Source organism: Balearica regulorum, chromosome 2 (assembly GCF_011004875.1).
Source record: "Balearica regulorum gibbericeps isolate bBalReg1 chromosome 2, bBalReg1.pri, whole genome shotgun sequence".
In the NCBI taxonomy this organism is placed as follows: Eukaryota; Metazoa; Chordata; class Aves; order Gruiformes; family Gruidae; genus Balearica; species Balearica regulorum.
In genome coordinates this window covers 105,119,113-105,134,482 of record NC_046185.1, presented here as the reverse complement: position 1 = coordinate 105,134,482, position 15,370 = coordinate 105,119,113, and the positions used below count along the sequence as shown (strand labels likewise).

Below are 15,370 nucleotides of genomic sequence, written 5' to 3'. Positions count from 1 at the left end.
CACATATATGTGCACATTGGCAAGTTCCCCCCAGGTCATCTTTTCTTCAGTCTAAATAGTTAAATCTCTCTCAGCCTCCCCTCATAAGTCAGAAGCTCCAGTTCTTCAGTTGTCTTTGTGGCCTTTAATTGGGCTCATTCCAGTATGTCCCTGTCTGTCTTGTACTGGGGAGCCCAAACCTGGACACAGTACTTCAGATGAGTAGAGCAGAAGGATAACCTCCCTCAACCTGTTGGCAATGCAGCGATCGGGCATGGTATCATCTAAGTGTTCTGTGGTTCAGACACTGAAAGAAGTGATTGTGATACCACCAAGAACTGCAGTGCCATTAATTGCACTTGAAAAATATTATAGTAGTTCTAGATAAATTTTAACAGTATCGTACTTTAAGTAGTTTGCCATAACTCATTGTGCTATTCGAATACAAGATAGACTAGACCCAGGTTTCCAAGGCTAGAAAGAGTATCACACACTGATTTATAGCAGTTATGTACCTAAAACTGTCCCTACTCTAATGGATGCCTCAAAATGACTACTGAGTTTGTAAGTGGATGTCACTGCTATGACTTATGTGGCATTCAGTACCAGAAGCTGTCAGGTAAATACTACAACACTTTTAATTTATGAGATGATTTTTCCTTCCTTTCTGATTAACCTCTGTCATATTTTCATATCATACCAAATTGTGTAAACAATACAATCACTTTTCATCAGAGATGGATTTTCTACAGCACTTCCCAACCAGCTCAGGGCTTCTAAGATAAATCACACAGACACCTCTGAGAATAGTAATATACAGTTTCTAGATTTTACTAATAATAACAATTCTATATTCTTAATTATACATGTATCTTGGTATAACTGAAAAGCAAAGTATAGTTCAAAATATTCTGCAACAAATGACTTAACAAGATCTTGGGTGATGAACAATAGATGTTAGGAATTAAAGTCATGGTAGTTGCCCATTTTGGACAACACTATACACAGCATTTCACCGTATTGTGGGAGGGGCAGACTTGTTTTGCCCCAGGAGCTAGGTGGACTCAAGTCTGCCAACTCACTATTCCCTTGCATGAGTGAACTGCATAGCAGGGTGAAACAATGGCTTTTCTCCTCTTGGAGAGCCATCACTGGGACAGTGATATGCAGCAATACTACCTCCTCCTAAGCTGGATAACATGTGGTACAGCAGTCTCTGAGAAGAAAGGTACCATCTTGCCCCACTGATGGCAGTGATTTATACTTTCTTTTGAGCTGGCACTGGTCTCAGACACTTTGTATCTGGAATATTGGTCAATTCTTCACGACATGTCTATACACTTGTCAGCCTTTCCATGACTTTTGCTGAAGCCCTTGAGCAGAAATAGAATCTCTGGATGTAGCCCAGGACCTACACAGGTATCTGTAGCCCATGATTCTCTGTAACCCTCTCTCCCTATTTGGCTAATTCTCTACATTGTTCTTTGCTGATACAGAGCTGATGCAGATAGTGCCTTCCCTCTCTATGAACACCTGCCAAGAACCTCCTTTGGTTCTTTTGCACTGTGGAACTACTATAGCCCTCAAAGGGGGGCAAAGGCTCAATTTCCCCTATAATGTTTCTTAATTGTACAGTGAAAAAGCTGAAAAAATGACCTAAGCATCTTTTGACAATTAGTTTCCCAAGTTTTCTGCAAATCTGTTTTGGTCATTCTTGTGACGAGAGTAATTTCCAGGATGTTTGGTACTGACATAAATAATTCATGTTAGTAAACTATAAAATCAGTGCACCTGCTTTTAATGAAAACAAAGCAAATGGAAAAGATTTCAAGATTATGATTGTTTACATTTCTTCTACTTATAAGCAAAGTGCAAATTAGCAAAAAAGCTTTATATTGCAGCTGCTGCAGCTGCAATTATTGTTAGGTAACCATTTTGATCTCCAGCAACAAGTGCTAAATCTACACTGCCAAATGAAACAGGCCCAGGAACTGACTGAATTGCTGATGGTTCAGACTTGCAAGCAGGGTCCCTGACAATGTTTTGGCCCATGTCAAATAGACCTCTCTCAGATAATGCCTCAGCACTGTTCAGGGGTAGCAACAGTTGTTAACTTTTCCCAGTATGCTGCAAGATGAGACTCTGCATAGGTTGGCGGTGATCATTCTACATGATCCCCTAATGCTATCCCAGTAGGCTTTTTACTTTCAATTACTCATCATGCTAATGGGTTGCAGTATAGTTCTCATGTTACTTCACAAAAATTGCACAAAACCCCCATATTCAAAATATTAGCCTGGAACATACAGAGCTAAAAGGAGGCTCAGGGCCAAGGACCTAGGTACTGTGAACACAGCCAGTCTGTTCTAGCTGACCTTGGGGCCAAAGAATGGTGCCCAGCCTTACCTTATTGGTCAGAATAAGCATCAGGAGGACATTTTGGCAGAGGAGAAGCAGCTTAGTTGTAGTGACCTAAGGCTATATCTGGAAGCAAAAGACTTCTGTAGTCTGTCCTGATTACTTGTATTGCTGGTTTAGTAAAGACATCTTAAGCTTTGTTTTACATTTTTAAAATTGGGCTAATATTTTCAAGGGATACTTCAAAGAGGCATTGTGATGATAAATTAGCAAACGGGTGCTAAAATCCTAACAATATGTTCAAAAGCACTAAGGAACACTGACAGCTTCATATCCAGAGCTTTTTCATGGTGATACTTTAACCAGACCCAATTCCTGCAGCAGAAAGCAGGACAAACAATAAGACACTGCTCTGATCCTCTTCTACACGTGAATACTTTTTAAATGATTAGTTGTCCAGAAAATGATTTAATTATCCCAATCAGTGTGATTTCCTAGGACCCGTTATGTTGGTAGGGTGAGCAAAGGTTAAAGAATTGATCTGTGCACACACAAAAAATTCAAACCAGTTATGCTCTCTAAAGACAGCACTTTTTCAGCATAATAATATTTAAATTTGAGCAAAAGTAGCAGGATCCAGCTGCCTGTTTCTGGTTCTCCTCATTGGAAATGGAAAGCTGGGAATGAGTGGAGTGCTACTTATCAGTGGAGAGTGGAGAGCTGGCTGTCACTTTTTCACTGTGATCCTTGTTCAGTGCAGAGATACAGCCATGAGATGCTCCTTGGGAATGGATACGATTAGGGTTCCTAGACATAACTGTGATCTAAACGTGAGCTGGGTTGTTGGTTTTTTTCTTCCTTGCAGTACATACAAATGGGAAGAAATTGCGTGAAAGCAAGCACAAAACACTGACAGGACCTAATGCAATAATCACTAAAAAAAAATATAATAAAAGAATATGTTAAAATTAATGAAGAGTTTCTGTAAATGAATGTGCTAGCACACAGTGAAAATAGCCGCAAATTAATTAAACACATTATCTGTGAATATGACTGAAGTATCACTGCAGGAACCATTTGATAAAGCCACAGGGAACAAAGAAATGAATGAATACATTTATCTAATGAATTCTCAATCATAAAGAGCAGGTGACCAAGAAGCAGGTAAAATTCAATGTTTCCTGCAATATGACTGAATGTATGAATTTAGAGAACATAATTAAAATGCTCATAAGTCCAGATAACAAATTGGCAGGTTAGGGGGTAAAGCATAGAATCATAGAATGGTTTGGGTTGGAAGGGACCTTAAAGATTATCTAGTTCTAACCCCCATGCTGTGGGCAGGGACACCCTCCACTAGACCAGGTTGCCCAAAGCCCCATCCAACCTGGTCTTAAACACTTCCAGGGATGGGGCATGCACAACCTCCCTGGGCAGCCTGTTCCAGTGCCTCACCACCCTCACAGTAAAGAACTTCTTTCTAACATCCAATCTAAATCGACCCTCCTTCAGCTTAAACCCATTACCCCTTGTCCTGTCACTACACTCCTTGATAAACAGTCCCTCACCATCTTTCCTGTAGGCCCCCTTCAGGTACTGGAAGGCTGCGATTAGGTCTCCCCAGAGCCTTCTTTTCTCCAGGCTGAACAATCCCAACTCTCTCAACCTGTCCTCATTGGAGAGGTGCTCCAGCCCTCTGATCAGCTTCGTGGCCCTCCTCTGGATTCTCTCCAACAGCTCCATGTCTCTCCTGTAGTGGGGCCCCCAGAGCTGGATGCAGTACTCCAGGTGGGGTCTCACAAGAGCAGAGTAGAGGGGCAGGATCACCTCCCTCGACCTGCTGGTCACACGTCTTTTGATGCAGCCCAGGACACGGTTGGCTTTCTGCGCTGCAAGTGTACACTGCCAGCTCACATTGAGCTTCTCATCAATCAATTCCCCCAAGTCCTTCTCCTCAGGGCTGCTTTCAATCCATTCCTTGCCCAGCCTATAGTCATGCTTGGGATTGTGCTGACCCACGTGCAGGACCTTGCACTTGGCCTTGTTGAACTTCATGCGGTTCCCATGGGCCCACCTCTCCAGCCTGTCAAGGTCCCTCTGGATGGCATCCCTTCCCTCCAGCATGTCGACCACACCACACAGCTTGGTGTCGTCGGCAAACTTGCTGAGGGTGCACTTAATCCCACTGTCCACGTCATGGACAAAAATGTTGAACAAGTACCGATCCCTGAGGAACACCACTCGTCACTGTTCTCCACTTGGACATTGAGCCATTGACCACAACTCTTTGAGTGCGACCATTCAGCCAATTCCTTATCCGCTGAGTGGTCCATCCATTGAATCCATGTCTCTCCAATTTAGAGACAAGGATGTCGTGCGGGACAGTGTCAAATGCCTTGCCCGAGTCCAGGTAGATTACGTCAGTTGCCCTTCCCTTATCCAACAACGCTGTAACCCCTTCATAGAAGGCCACCAAATTTGTCAGGCATGATTTGCCCTTAGTGAAGCCATGTTGGCTGTTACCAATCACCTCCTTGTTTTCCATGTGCCTGAGCATAGTCTCCAGGAGGGTCTGCTCCATAATCTTGCCAGGCACGGATGTGAGACTGACCGGCCTGTAGTTCCCTGGGTCTTCCTTTTTACCCTGCGTAAAAATGGAGGTAATGTTCCCCCTCTTCCAGTTGGCAGAAACTTCGCTGGACTGCCAGGACTTCTCAAATATAATGGAGAGTGGCCTGCCCGCCTCATCCGCCAGTTCCCTCAAGACCCGCGGATGCAACTCATCAGGTCCCATAGACTTGTGCACCTTCAGGTTCCTTAGATATTCTTGAACCTGATCTTCTCCTACAGTGGGTGGTTCTGCATTCTCCCAGTCCCTGCCTTCTGTGACCTGGGCAGTGTGGCTCAAGCATTTGCCAGTGAAGACTGAGGCAAAGAAGTCATTGAGTACCTCAGCCTTCTCCATATCCTGGGTAACCAGGTCACCCGTTTCATTCCAGAGGGGACCCACATTTTCCCTCATCCTCCTTTTATTACTAGCATACCTATAGAAGCTTTTCTTGTCCTTGACATCCCTGGCCAGACTAATCTCTGTCAGGGCTTTGGCTTTCCTAACCTGATCCCTGACTGCTTGGACAGTTTCTCTGTCTTCTTCCCAGGCTACCTGCCCTTGCTTCCACCCTCTGTAGGCTTCCTTTTTTTGTTTGACTTTGCCCAGGAGCTCCTTGTTCATCCATGGGGGCCTCTTGGTGTTTTTGCTTGACTTCCTCTTTGTCAGGATGCATCACTCCTGAGCTTGGAGGAGGTGATGCTTGAATATTAGCCAGCTGTCTTGGGCCCCTCTTCCTTCCAGGGCTTTGTCCCATGGTATTCTACCAAGCACATCTCTGAAGAGGTCAAAGTCTGCTCTCCTGAAGTCCAGGGTAGTGAGCTTGCTGTGCACCCTCGTCGCTGCCCTGAGGATCCTGAATTCCACCATTTCGTGGTCACTGCAGCCAAGGCTGCCCTTGAGCTTGACATCCCCTACCAGGCACTCCTTGTTGGTGAGAACAAGGTCCAGCATGGCACCTCTCCTCGTGGGCTCCTCTATCACTTGGAAGAGAAAGTTGTCATCGACACATTCCAGGAACTTCCTGGATCGCTTGCGCTCAGCTGCATTGTCCCTCCAGCAGATATCAGGATGGTTGAAGTCCCCCATAAGGACCAGGGCTTGTGAACATAAGGCTGCTCCTATCTGCCTATAGAGGGCTTCATCTGCTCAGTCCCCCGGTCAGGTGGCCTGTAGCAGACCCCTGCTGTGATGTCCCCTGCCCCAGCCCTCCCTTTAATCCTGACCCATAGGCTCTTGGTGGGCTCCTCCTCCATCCCCAGGTGGAGCTCCATGCACTCCAGCTGGTCATTGACATAGAGGGCGACGCCCCCTCCTCATCTGCCCTGCCTGTCCTTCCTAAAGAGCCTGTACCCTTCCATCCCAGCACTCCAGTCACAGGAGCTATCCCACCACGTCTCTGTAATGCCAATAAGGTCATGGCCTTGCAGGCACACACAGGTCTCCAGCTTCTCTTGTTTATTCCCCACGCTCCATGCATTCGCATAGAGGCATTTCAGTTGTGCCCCCAATGGGGCTGACTTATTGGCTGGGGTGGCTGGGATTCTTTTGATGTATCTTCCCAGTGTTACCCCATTGGTTCCTGTTGCATCCAGAACCCCTGGCTCATCTCCTCTAGGCTTCGAGCGTGCTGTAGTGCATCCAGCATGTCTCTGAGCAGTAGGCTGAGGGCCCTCACCAGTAGAGGCTGGCTAACAATGTCATTTATGTCTCTGTGACTTCTATCCCTTTAAGAAAGCTCCGTGCAACCAGTCTGGTTTCTCTGCTCCTGGTGCAAGGTGGGAAGGAGGCCACACCTTGCAGCTCTGCAGTGTCAGGATGGATGGGTAGGAATCTGTGCTACATAAAAGCATTGGTAGAGGGAAGGCTGAGCTTTTCACTCCCAATGGTGAGAGAAGCTCTGGGATATGAGCAGTTACATTGCTCTTTCTTCCCCTCTAAACCTGTCCTGAAACCAGGATCACCGTCTAGGAAGAACGTCCAAAATGCACATCAAGGAACTCCTCAGAAAGTGAACAGTGGTTATTGAGTGCCAAATGCAAGAAATGTGAGACAGCCGGGGAGGGAGAGGAGGACACTATATTTTCTCCTGGTATTCCCTCTGTCAGGTGTATCAGATAAAAAGCAAGTGGGATCAATCACTTTTGGAGGTATATAAGACCTCAAAAAATGAAATTCAATGAATGCCAATCATTTGATGAAAGCAACGTGCCTATTAAGTAATCATAATGTTTTGGTCTGCCAGTTACTTATTATCCTATTGGCCTCATTTTTGAGGAATGCAGAGGCACATCCTTCTCATAATAGAGTTTAAAACACAAAGGCCAAATCCTGCTTAGTGAATTCTCCAGAAAAAGGCACATTGACACTTGAGAATGAAAAGATACATTATAAAAGACTTCCAATGTAAGATTAAAAAAGTTGAGACAGAACCTCAACTCTTGACTTGAGTAAAAAATACTGGAGTCCAGCAGAAAATTTAATAGAAGTTGTAAATATCTTAAGCAGAAGCACTTCAAACTAACCTCAGGAAAATGTCAGAGATGATGTAAGAAAGCCAAAGAGATGGTAACAATTATGAGAGAAAATGACACAGTTCTGAACAGGGCTTTTCATTGTGTTGGCGGTAGATAAAGGTCAACACATAGAAGAATAATCATGACATGGCAGTATTGGAAAAAGCATTACAGATGGTAGCAATAAAATGAAAGAAATTTACTTATTGAGTACTATGGTGTGACCACACTTTCTACTTCTTCATTTATTGGGGGGCTAGAGGGCATATAATGTACCCTAAAAATGCAAGATCCACAGTAAAACATCATTCTGACAAGAAATATACACTATCTAATGCTGTTAATGCTGGTTATACATTTGCAAATTCATTGTAGAAGTTAAAAAGGGAAAAGTCCTTTCTTCCTTTGCCAATGCAAAGATCATTCTTCTTGGGAGCTTGTCTTAGAAATGAACAAAGTTCAACTCTGCTCACAGCATCTAAGCAAACACTTCTGTTGTTTCTTGTGGAATAAAAAAATACACGCAGATTGCAGATAGTGCTGAAAACCCCTGCTCTGTGTTTATATGATTAAATCCTTGCTGATTTATCTTCATTCCTGTTTTAGGGTGATCCTGGTGAGGGATTTCCAGGACCCCCTGGACTACCAGGACCCACAGGACCATCTGCTCCGTCCAGAGGATTAGTGAGTATTTGGGGTTCTCTGCCAATGAGCTCGACTTGCCAGAGAGGAATCCAGAACTACATAGGAGGTTTACTACATAGAACTCTGGGAAAGTAGCCTGACTGCCACAGACATAATCACATTTTCTAAAACATTGATGCAGAAATGCAAATAAATATCTGACTAAAGTGTGTGAGTACTGTAATTTACATAAACACCCACTATTCACATTTTTAAAAGCCAGTCAATGTGTGTGCTCTCCTGTGCAAAAGCAGTAATATATGGGAGAACAAGAGACAAAAATTTCCTCAGGCATTATAAACATGAATTATTAATTTCTTCCTGTTACTGAACACAGAAATGGTTTGACAGTCACTTACATTTGCTGTCATTAAATACTACAACACATACCAGCATGGTGAGAGTGTTTGTATTTTGAATGATCAATACTCAGGCAGCGTTAAAAATATGTTTCAGATTTACCTCTCTTCTGTAGCTGGACTTTTCTCTCTGTTGCCATGAGAATATGTGTGTATGCAGCTGAAAAAGGAATCTGGCCTGAATTTTCAATTCATGGCGAGGGAGGTGATTTTACATATAGACACGGCCCACCACTGACAGCAGTAGAAGTCTTGTGGTGGACTTTTAAACAAAACTATCTGTCACACTAAGTATTGTGAGTATTTAAGAAGATAGTTTGCAACATATTCCAGTGACCAATATGCTCTCCTAATCTACGGTCTGCTAAATGACACCAATCTGTTTCTGTAGCATAAAAATAGAGTAACATTGTTGTGAAGGGCTGCACTATGTAGCCTGCACTGATACAGACTTCAAGAGACCATCAAGTTAGCTCCAGATCAATAGGACAAGACACTCCAACAGCTCTTCTCATCCAAAGGCCAAATGTAGCACTGAACACCAGATCCTGCACCACCTTTACTTTCTTGTTGTCTGTGACAGCAAGTTTCAAGGCCTTTTGTTCTGGAGTGAAGTGAAATAAGTCTCAGTGCAGCCAGGGAATGCATCCCGGACACCTGGGCTTTTGAAACATTAGCTTTGTTACTATTATAACTGATTCAGGTATTAGTTCTCTGTGTACTTTGGCCTGTAGTTTACGAAGAATACACAACTATGAAACTCATCAAGGACTTGCAATGGGAATCTGTAGTTAATTTACTTTTATATGAGTTGACATGATTTCATTGTAAATGTGATGGAACTCATACATGTAGAAAAGTCATATTTTAACCGCCAAGTTTGTTTGTTCCACATGTTGGTTTATTCCTTTTAATTTTTAAAATTATGAGTTCTATAAAACTTTCATAGCAAGTTCTATAATTTTATAAAAATGGATAACTGGACTTCATTTCACTTTGCTATATATACTACGCAGACAACTCATGGCAAATTTTCCATTAAAAATACTTTTTTTTCTTTAGAGGTTTAAAAAAATTCTTTGTCAGTATGTATGCTGACTGTAGTTTACACTATATGTTCCATAATATAGGAAGATGACATGAAGCTGAAGAAGCTTGAATCTATGAAATCATTTCATAGATGAGTACAACTAGATTGCAATACTAAAACATTTTCTAAAAAAATATTTTAGAAAATGCTTTAGTGTATTAATTTCCCTTTATGAAATGCCTCTTTGGACTCTCAGAAATCTCTTTTGATCTCAGAGGCACATTCGACAAAACAGTGGCTAATTATTGGGTATGCATTTTAGGTTATTCTTAATGTCAATGCGTATCTTTCCAAAGTTAAAATTTGTCTGAGATATTGCTTCATTTTCAAATTTACTTAAGCAGTCACATAGCATGTGTGTCCTGCAAGATTGTTATTACTGTAGGTAAATATAGATGTTATCATGACATATGATTGTTATCATCTGCAGGTAAATATAGAGCTGAGGGTCTACAAAATAAAGTGGTATGAAACACCAGAAACATGACTGAAATTTTTTTGTTGTATTATAATTTATTTCACCAGTGACAGTTTGCTGCAAGATTATTGATTATAACTGTATTTGCAGTAATTGGCAAGTAATATTTTCATGTGTTATCTTTAGAAGGAATATTGGGCAACCTGGTCTAGTGGAGGGTGTCCCTGCCCATGGCAGGGGGTTGGAAGTAGATGATCTTTGAGATGATCCTACCCAAACCATTCTGTGATTCTATGATTTTATTTTAAAATGGAATTATCCTAATTTCAGAATAGACTGGAACCTGAAGAATCGGGTTCTGGAGATATTGATGGAGAGACTGAGATTTTAAGAGTAAGTATATATTGATGTTTATTTCTCATTAGCATAATAAAGAGCTTTACTTTACTCATCCAGGTTGTGGAAGGTCCATTTCACAATGCAAATTTTGTACATGCTTAATTCACAGCATCCAGAAATGCTTTGTAGTGTTCCATTTCAAGATCTGAAAAGGCCTAAGTGTATGCAAGTGGGGAAGAAGTGTGAGAAAGAAAGAGGACAACAAAAAATAATGGCAAGAGGACTTTTTATAATGAGAAAATGCTTTTAATCTGATTCTGAGAAGACAGTAAAGAGGAGAGAGATGGGAATGATACTATTCTTTGCTTTTTTTAAATTTTGAGTACCTGTTATAAAAAAATAAGTATGTCTTTATGAAATACTTTACACTGCAACTTCCACTGTTGATCCATTTTGATGGTCATTTGAACTTCCCTGTCCTTGCCTTCGTGAAGAATCGTAATGCTGTCACATCAAGGCTGGCTAGCAAAGAGAGATGCTTTGACGTAGTGAAAGTTAGTAAGATTTTGATGCATGAGTTCCTGAGTGGGATTCTCTGGGTCGTGTAACATGGGAGATCAGACTTCTGTCATTGGGAAGGAGTATTCATGCCACGTAAACTTGAGTCTTGGGCTATTAACACGCACTTGGCCATTGGTTAAACTGGGACAGTCAAAGCAGTTGCTGCCTTAGATGTTCACCTCATCCTTCTCCTGCAGGTGTCTATCTCAGCTTCAGAAAGAGCTTATATGGCTTGTGAATCTACTAAACTACTTAATTTTGCAGACATAATATTCAGAAAAGTCAGTGACAATTTCAGTTCATTTCAATAGGCTGTGCTGTAAAATGCAGCTAATTTATGAGCTTTCAGTTGTGCTAGTTATCAGCAGGCTCCAGGAACAGAGCAGAACAAGTGGGATGATGAGTACTGCTTGTGATGGGTTGACCCTGGCTGAGGGCCAGGTGCCCACCAGAGCCGCTCTATCACTCCCCTCCTTCTCTAGACAGGGGAGAAAAGGTACAATGAAAGAAAACTTACGGGTCGAGATAAGGACAGGGAGAGATCATTCTCTAATTATCATCACGAGCAAAACAGACTGAACTTAGAGAGGGAATTCATCTTATTTATTACTAAGCAAAACAGAGTAGAGGAATGAGAAGTAAAACCAAATCTTAAAAACACCTCCCCCCACCCCTCCCATCTTCCCAGGCTCAACTTCACTCCCAGCTTCAACCTCCGCCCCCCCCAGCGGCACAGGGGGATGGGGAGTGGGGGTTACGGTCAGTTCATCACACGGTGTTTCTGCTGCTTCTTCATCCTCAGGGGGAGGACTCCTCTCATCGTTCCCCTGCTCCAGTGTGGGGTCCCTCTCATGAGAGACAGTCCTTCACGGCCTTCTCCAACGTGAGTCTCCTCCATGGGGTGCAGACCTTCAGGAGCAAACTGCTCCAGCGTGGGTCCCCCACGGGGTCACAAGTCCTGCCAGCAAACCTGCTCTGGCGTGGGCTCCTTTCTCCACGGATCCACAGGTCCTGCCAGGAGATTGCTCCAGCGCGGGCTTCCCACGGGGCCACAGCCTCCTTCAGGTGTCTCCACCTGCTCCGGCGTGGGGTCCTCCACGGGCTGCAGGTGGAATCTCTACACCCCCTCATCCTCCCTCCATGGGCTGCAGGGGGACAGCCTGCTTCACCATGGTCTTCACCACGGGCTGCAGGGGAATCTTGCTCCGGCGCCTGGAGCACCTCCTCCCCCTCCTTCTTCACTGACCTTGGTGTCTGCAGAGTTTCTTACATCTTCTCACTCCTCTCTCTGGCTGCAAAAAGCGCTCTCTAACTGTTTTTCTCTTTCTTAAATATGTTATCACAGAGGCGCTGATTGGCTTGACCTTGGCCAGCGGCAGGTCCATCTTAGAGCTGGCTGGCATTGGCTCTATCAGACACAGGGGAAGCTTCTAGCAGCTTCTCACAGAAGCCGCCACCCCTGTAGCCCCCCCGCTACCAAAACCTTGCCACGCAAAACCAACACACTGCTTTAACATTTTTAGTTTAGTCTGTCATTCTTAGCATTATGTGTCAACAGCCTCAAGTAAGCTTTGGTTTTGGGGTTGAATTGCTGCATTGGTCTTATGCTTTCCCTTCACAGAGAGTTGACATATTTTGAGAGACAGTACTCAGTTGAGCATGGCTCTGGATTAAAAATGGGACATCTGGCTTGTTTTCCTTGCTCTGCTTCTGAGCTGTTGAGTGGCTAAGGAAACATTTGGAGTCAGGATTTTTTTCTACTTATTTTTTGCTGGACTATTTTTTTCAGAGGAGAGGCTTTCTTTCCTACACATCCTGCACAGAACAATGTGCCTTTTTTGGGAAAAATAACATCAATTAACTAGAACTTACTGTCAGATCTGGAATTATTTTGTATGTTTTGTTTTTCTCTTGAGCCGCTTCTTTACCCATTATCTCTAGACAGTCAGCCGGATCTACTTTTACCATGTTCCTGTTGAAAATCCAAGTTGCAATCTATAAAATATGTATTGCAGTTGCAAATAATGTGGTTTTCCATTCACAGAACCAGTCAGATATATGATGAATCAGGCAATATATTACAGTTAAGGACAAATGTTAGAAAAATGAGAAGTCAAGTGGCTGAAGATGAAGAGACATAAATGAGAAGGCTTTTACTGATCCATCTAGATGAAGTGAGAGATAATCTTTTCTGCAGCCTTTGGGACGGAGCATTTCCACTCTTCGATTAGAAGCTGTTTCATCAATAATGCTGCAGCTTTCTGAGGAATGAACTCCCTGGATGCCTGTCTCCTATGAAGTCCAGAATGCTATAGCGTTCTGAGGCCTCTGTTTTGCAACACATCTAAGTGTTATTTTTCATTCTCTCAGACTGATTTCTAGCTCAAGACTTCTTATGTTTCTTCTTTCCTCCAAAGCACTGAATACCTTATTCCCAAGGCTCTTCAGGAGGGAATTGCCACATGCTGCAAGTTAGTTATCTTGCCTAATTTAGGAGACTAGCACCCTACATAGTTAGTGAGGGAAGTGAGTGCTTGGAATGGCTACCCGCAGAAGGCTCTGTTCACAGTACTGAAAATCCAAGATGACCATCTTCTTAACAGAATCCTGTAGATGACTCTAAGTCAGAATTAAAGAGTTCTTGCCTTACAGTGCCATGCCCCAAAATTTCAGACTGTTCATGTTTGCCTGCTAATGTAATCAGTAACAAGAGTGGACTTGCACATGAAAGAGAATATTTGCAAACATTCTATTTCTCTTAAAGTAAGATATTTCATTCATTTTATTCAGTTTAAATAGATCTGCTCATATCCGTGCAGGATAGATCTTTAGAGAGGGGCCATTTTTACAGCACTAAGCACAGTCAGGTCTTGACCATGAATACATTCTCAGTGCTCCAGCAACAGTATGGAGAAACCCTTAGAAATGAGTAGAGGAAAAAAAATAACCACTTCCCTCTGTTCAGTGATCCCTTGATTTCATTTTGGTTGAGTTTCTTAACATTAGATCAATCATTGGAATATCTCTAAGGTCTTTACTGGGTTACAGAGAGATGACATAGAATTTTTTGGTTTCCAATTTCCCGCTTGCTGTTGCATACCATGAGGTGGCACAATTCAGAGAGCAAGGATGGAGGAGGTCAGTATGACCCTATGTGAGGAGTATACCTGTGAAACTAAAAGTGGTTCTAATGAAGCAGAAGGGTAACCCAAGCTGAGAGTTTTATGAACCTGAACAGTCTATGTGAGCTTTTCCGGTTCCATGTACATACAAATGAACCTGCCTAGGGCCATTTCTAACAATGCTGCTGATTTATCCAGGGTCTTCCTGGGCCACCTGGCCCCCCAGGACTGCCTGGTCTTCCAGGAAAGCCAGCACCAGATTCAGGTGTAGGACCTCCTGGGTCACCAGGGGAAGATGGAGCTTCTGGTGAACCAGGCCCTGAAGTGAGTACCCATTTGTGCACAAACATTAAAGTTGTTTCTGTTCTACAACACTAAGTTCTAAGGCTTACAGTCTCTATAATTCTTAATAATGTTGCAGAATATTTTTAATTAAAGAGCTTGGATTTTTATGCACATTTTTTACAAAAAAGTAAACCAAAACAAAAAAACCCCACAAAATGAATGCCTATTTAACCAAAGCACATTATTCCACAGCAGGATGTACATTTGGCAGACAATATACATTTGGTATATTGGTGAATCTGGACCAGAATAAATACAAAGTAAGGATGCTTTTACTGACACTGAATAAGGCTAAGAATTATTTTTCCTGTGGTGCTTTCAGGAAAATGAAGTCTGCTTAATCACTTACATAATCTGCAGGGAATTTTTAGCATAAATAGAATTTTCCTCTTTCAGGAACTCTCTTCCTTTTTTTTCTTCAACTAGGTAAACACTTATTCCTATGGACATGTGAAAGTTCTACTGTAAAAAAGGTTGCTAAAAGTTTGAGTGTTACTTATTCCTTAATAAATCCTCAGTGAAGTGTTTTTTCAGTGAAGAAAATATTTTTTTTTAGCATTGATCAGCTCTGTGAATCCTCTCTGGAACTATATTTATTAATATGGTTCCCTTATTCCCTATCAACCATCTGCCAGTAGCAGTTGTTCTCAGGGCTAGATTTGGTGTATGTTTTCACATTACCTTCAAAGTGGGTCACTATTGCTGTATCTGACAAGGTGTAATTAGCATATATTAAAGAAGTGTATTGGTGACTGTCCTGGTTTCAGCTAGGATAGAGTTAATTTTCACAAGGAGCCAGGACACCTGACCCGTGTTAAAGAGGCAATCTCACTGCATCTCAGCTGTGCTGGGGTTTTTTTGAGAATAACCAGTTTGGGGGTTAGTAAAAAATCTCAAAAGGTGCGTCCAGTAAATTTTAAGCATCTGGCCATTGAGCTGGAAGACAGCATCCTTTGTGCAGAGAGAAATTAAGCACCTGAAAATCTTTAAA

At 42.6% G+C, this 15,370-nt stretch overlaps 1 protein-coding gene across 1 annotated transcript in view; it reads left to right on the top strand.

The window, feature by feature from the left end:
- The window catches only part of COL15A1 (collagen type XV alpha 1 chain), a 169,292-nt gene that overhangs the window by 82,080 nt on the left and 71,842 nt on the right, over positions 1 to 15,370 (top strand). Inside the window, 3 exon segments of the mRNA XM_075745229.1 lie at positions 8,068 to 8,145; positions 10,343 to 10,405; positions 14,233 to 14,358. Of these exon segments, the coding sequence (XP_075601344.1) occupies positions 8,068 to 8,145; positions 10,343 to 10,405; positions 14,233 to 14,358 (267 nt within the window).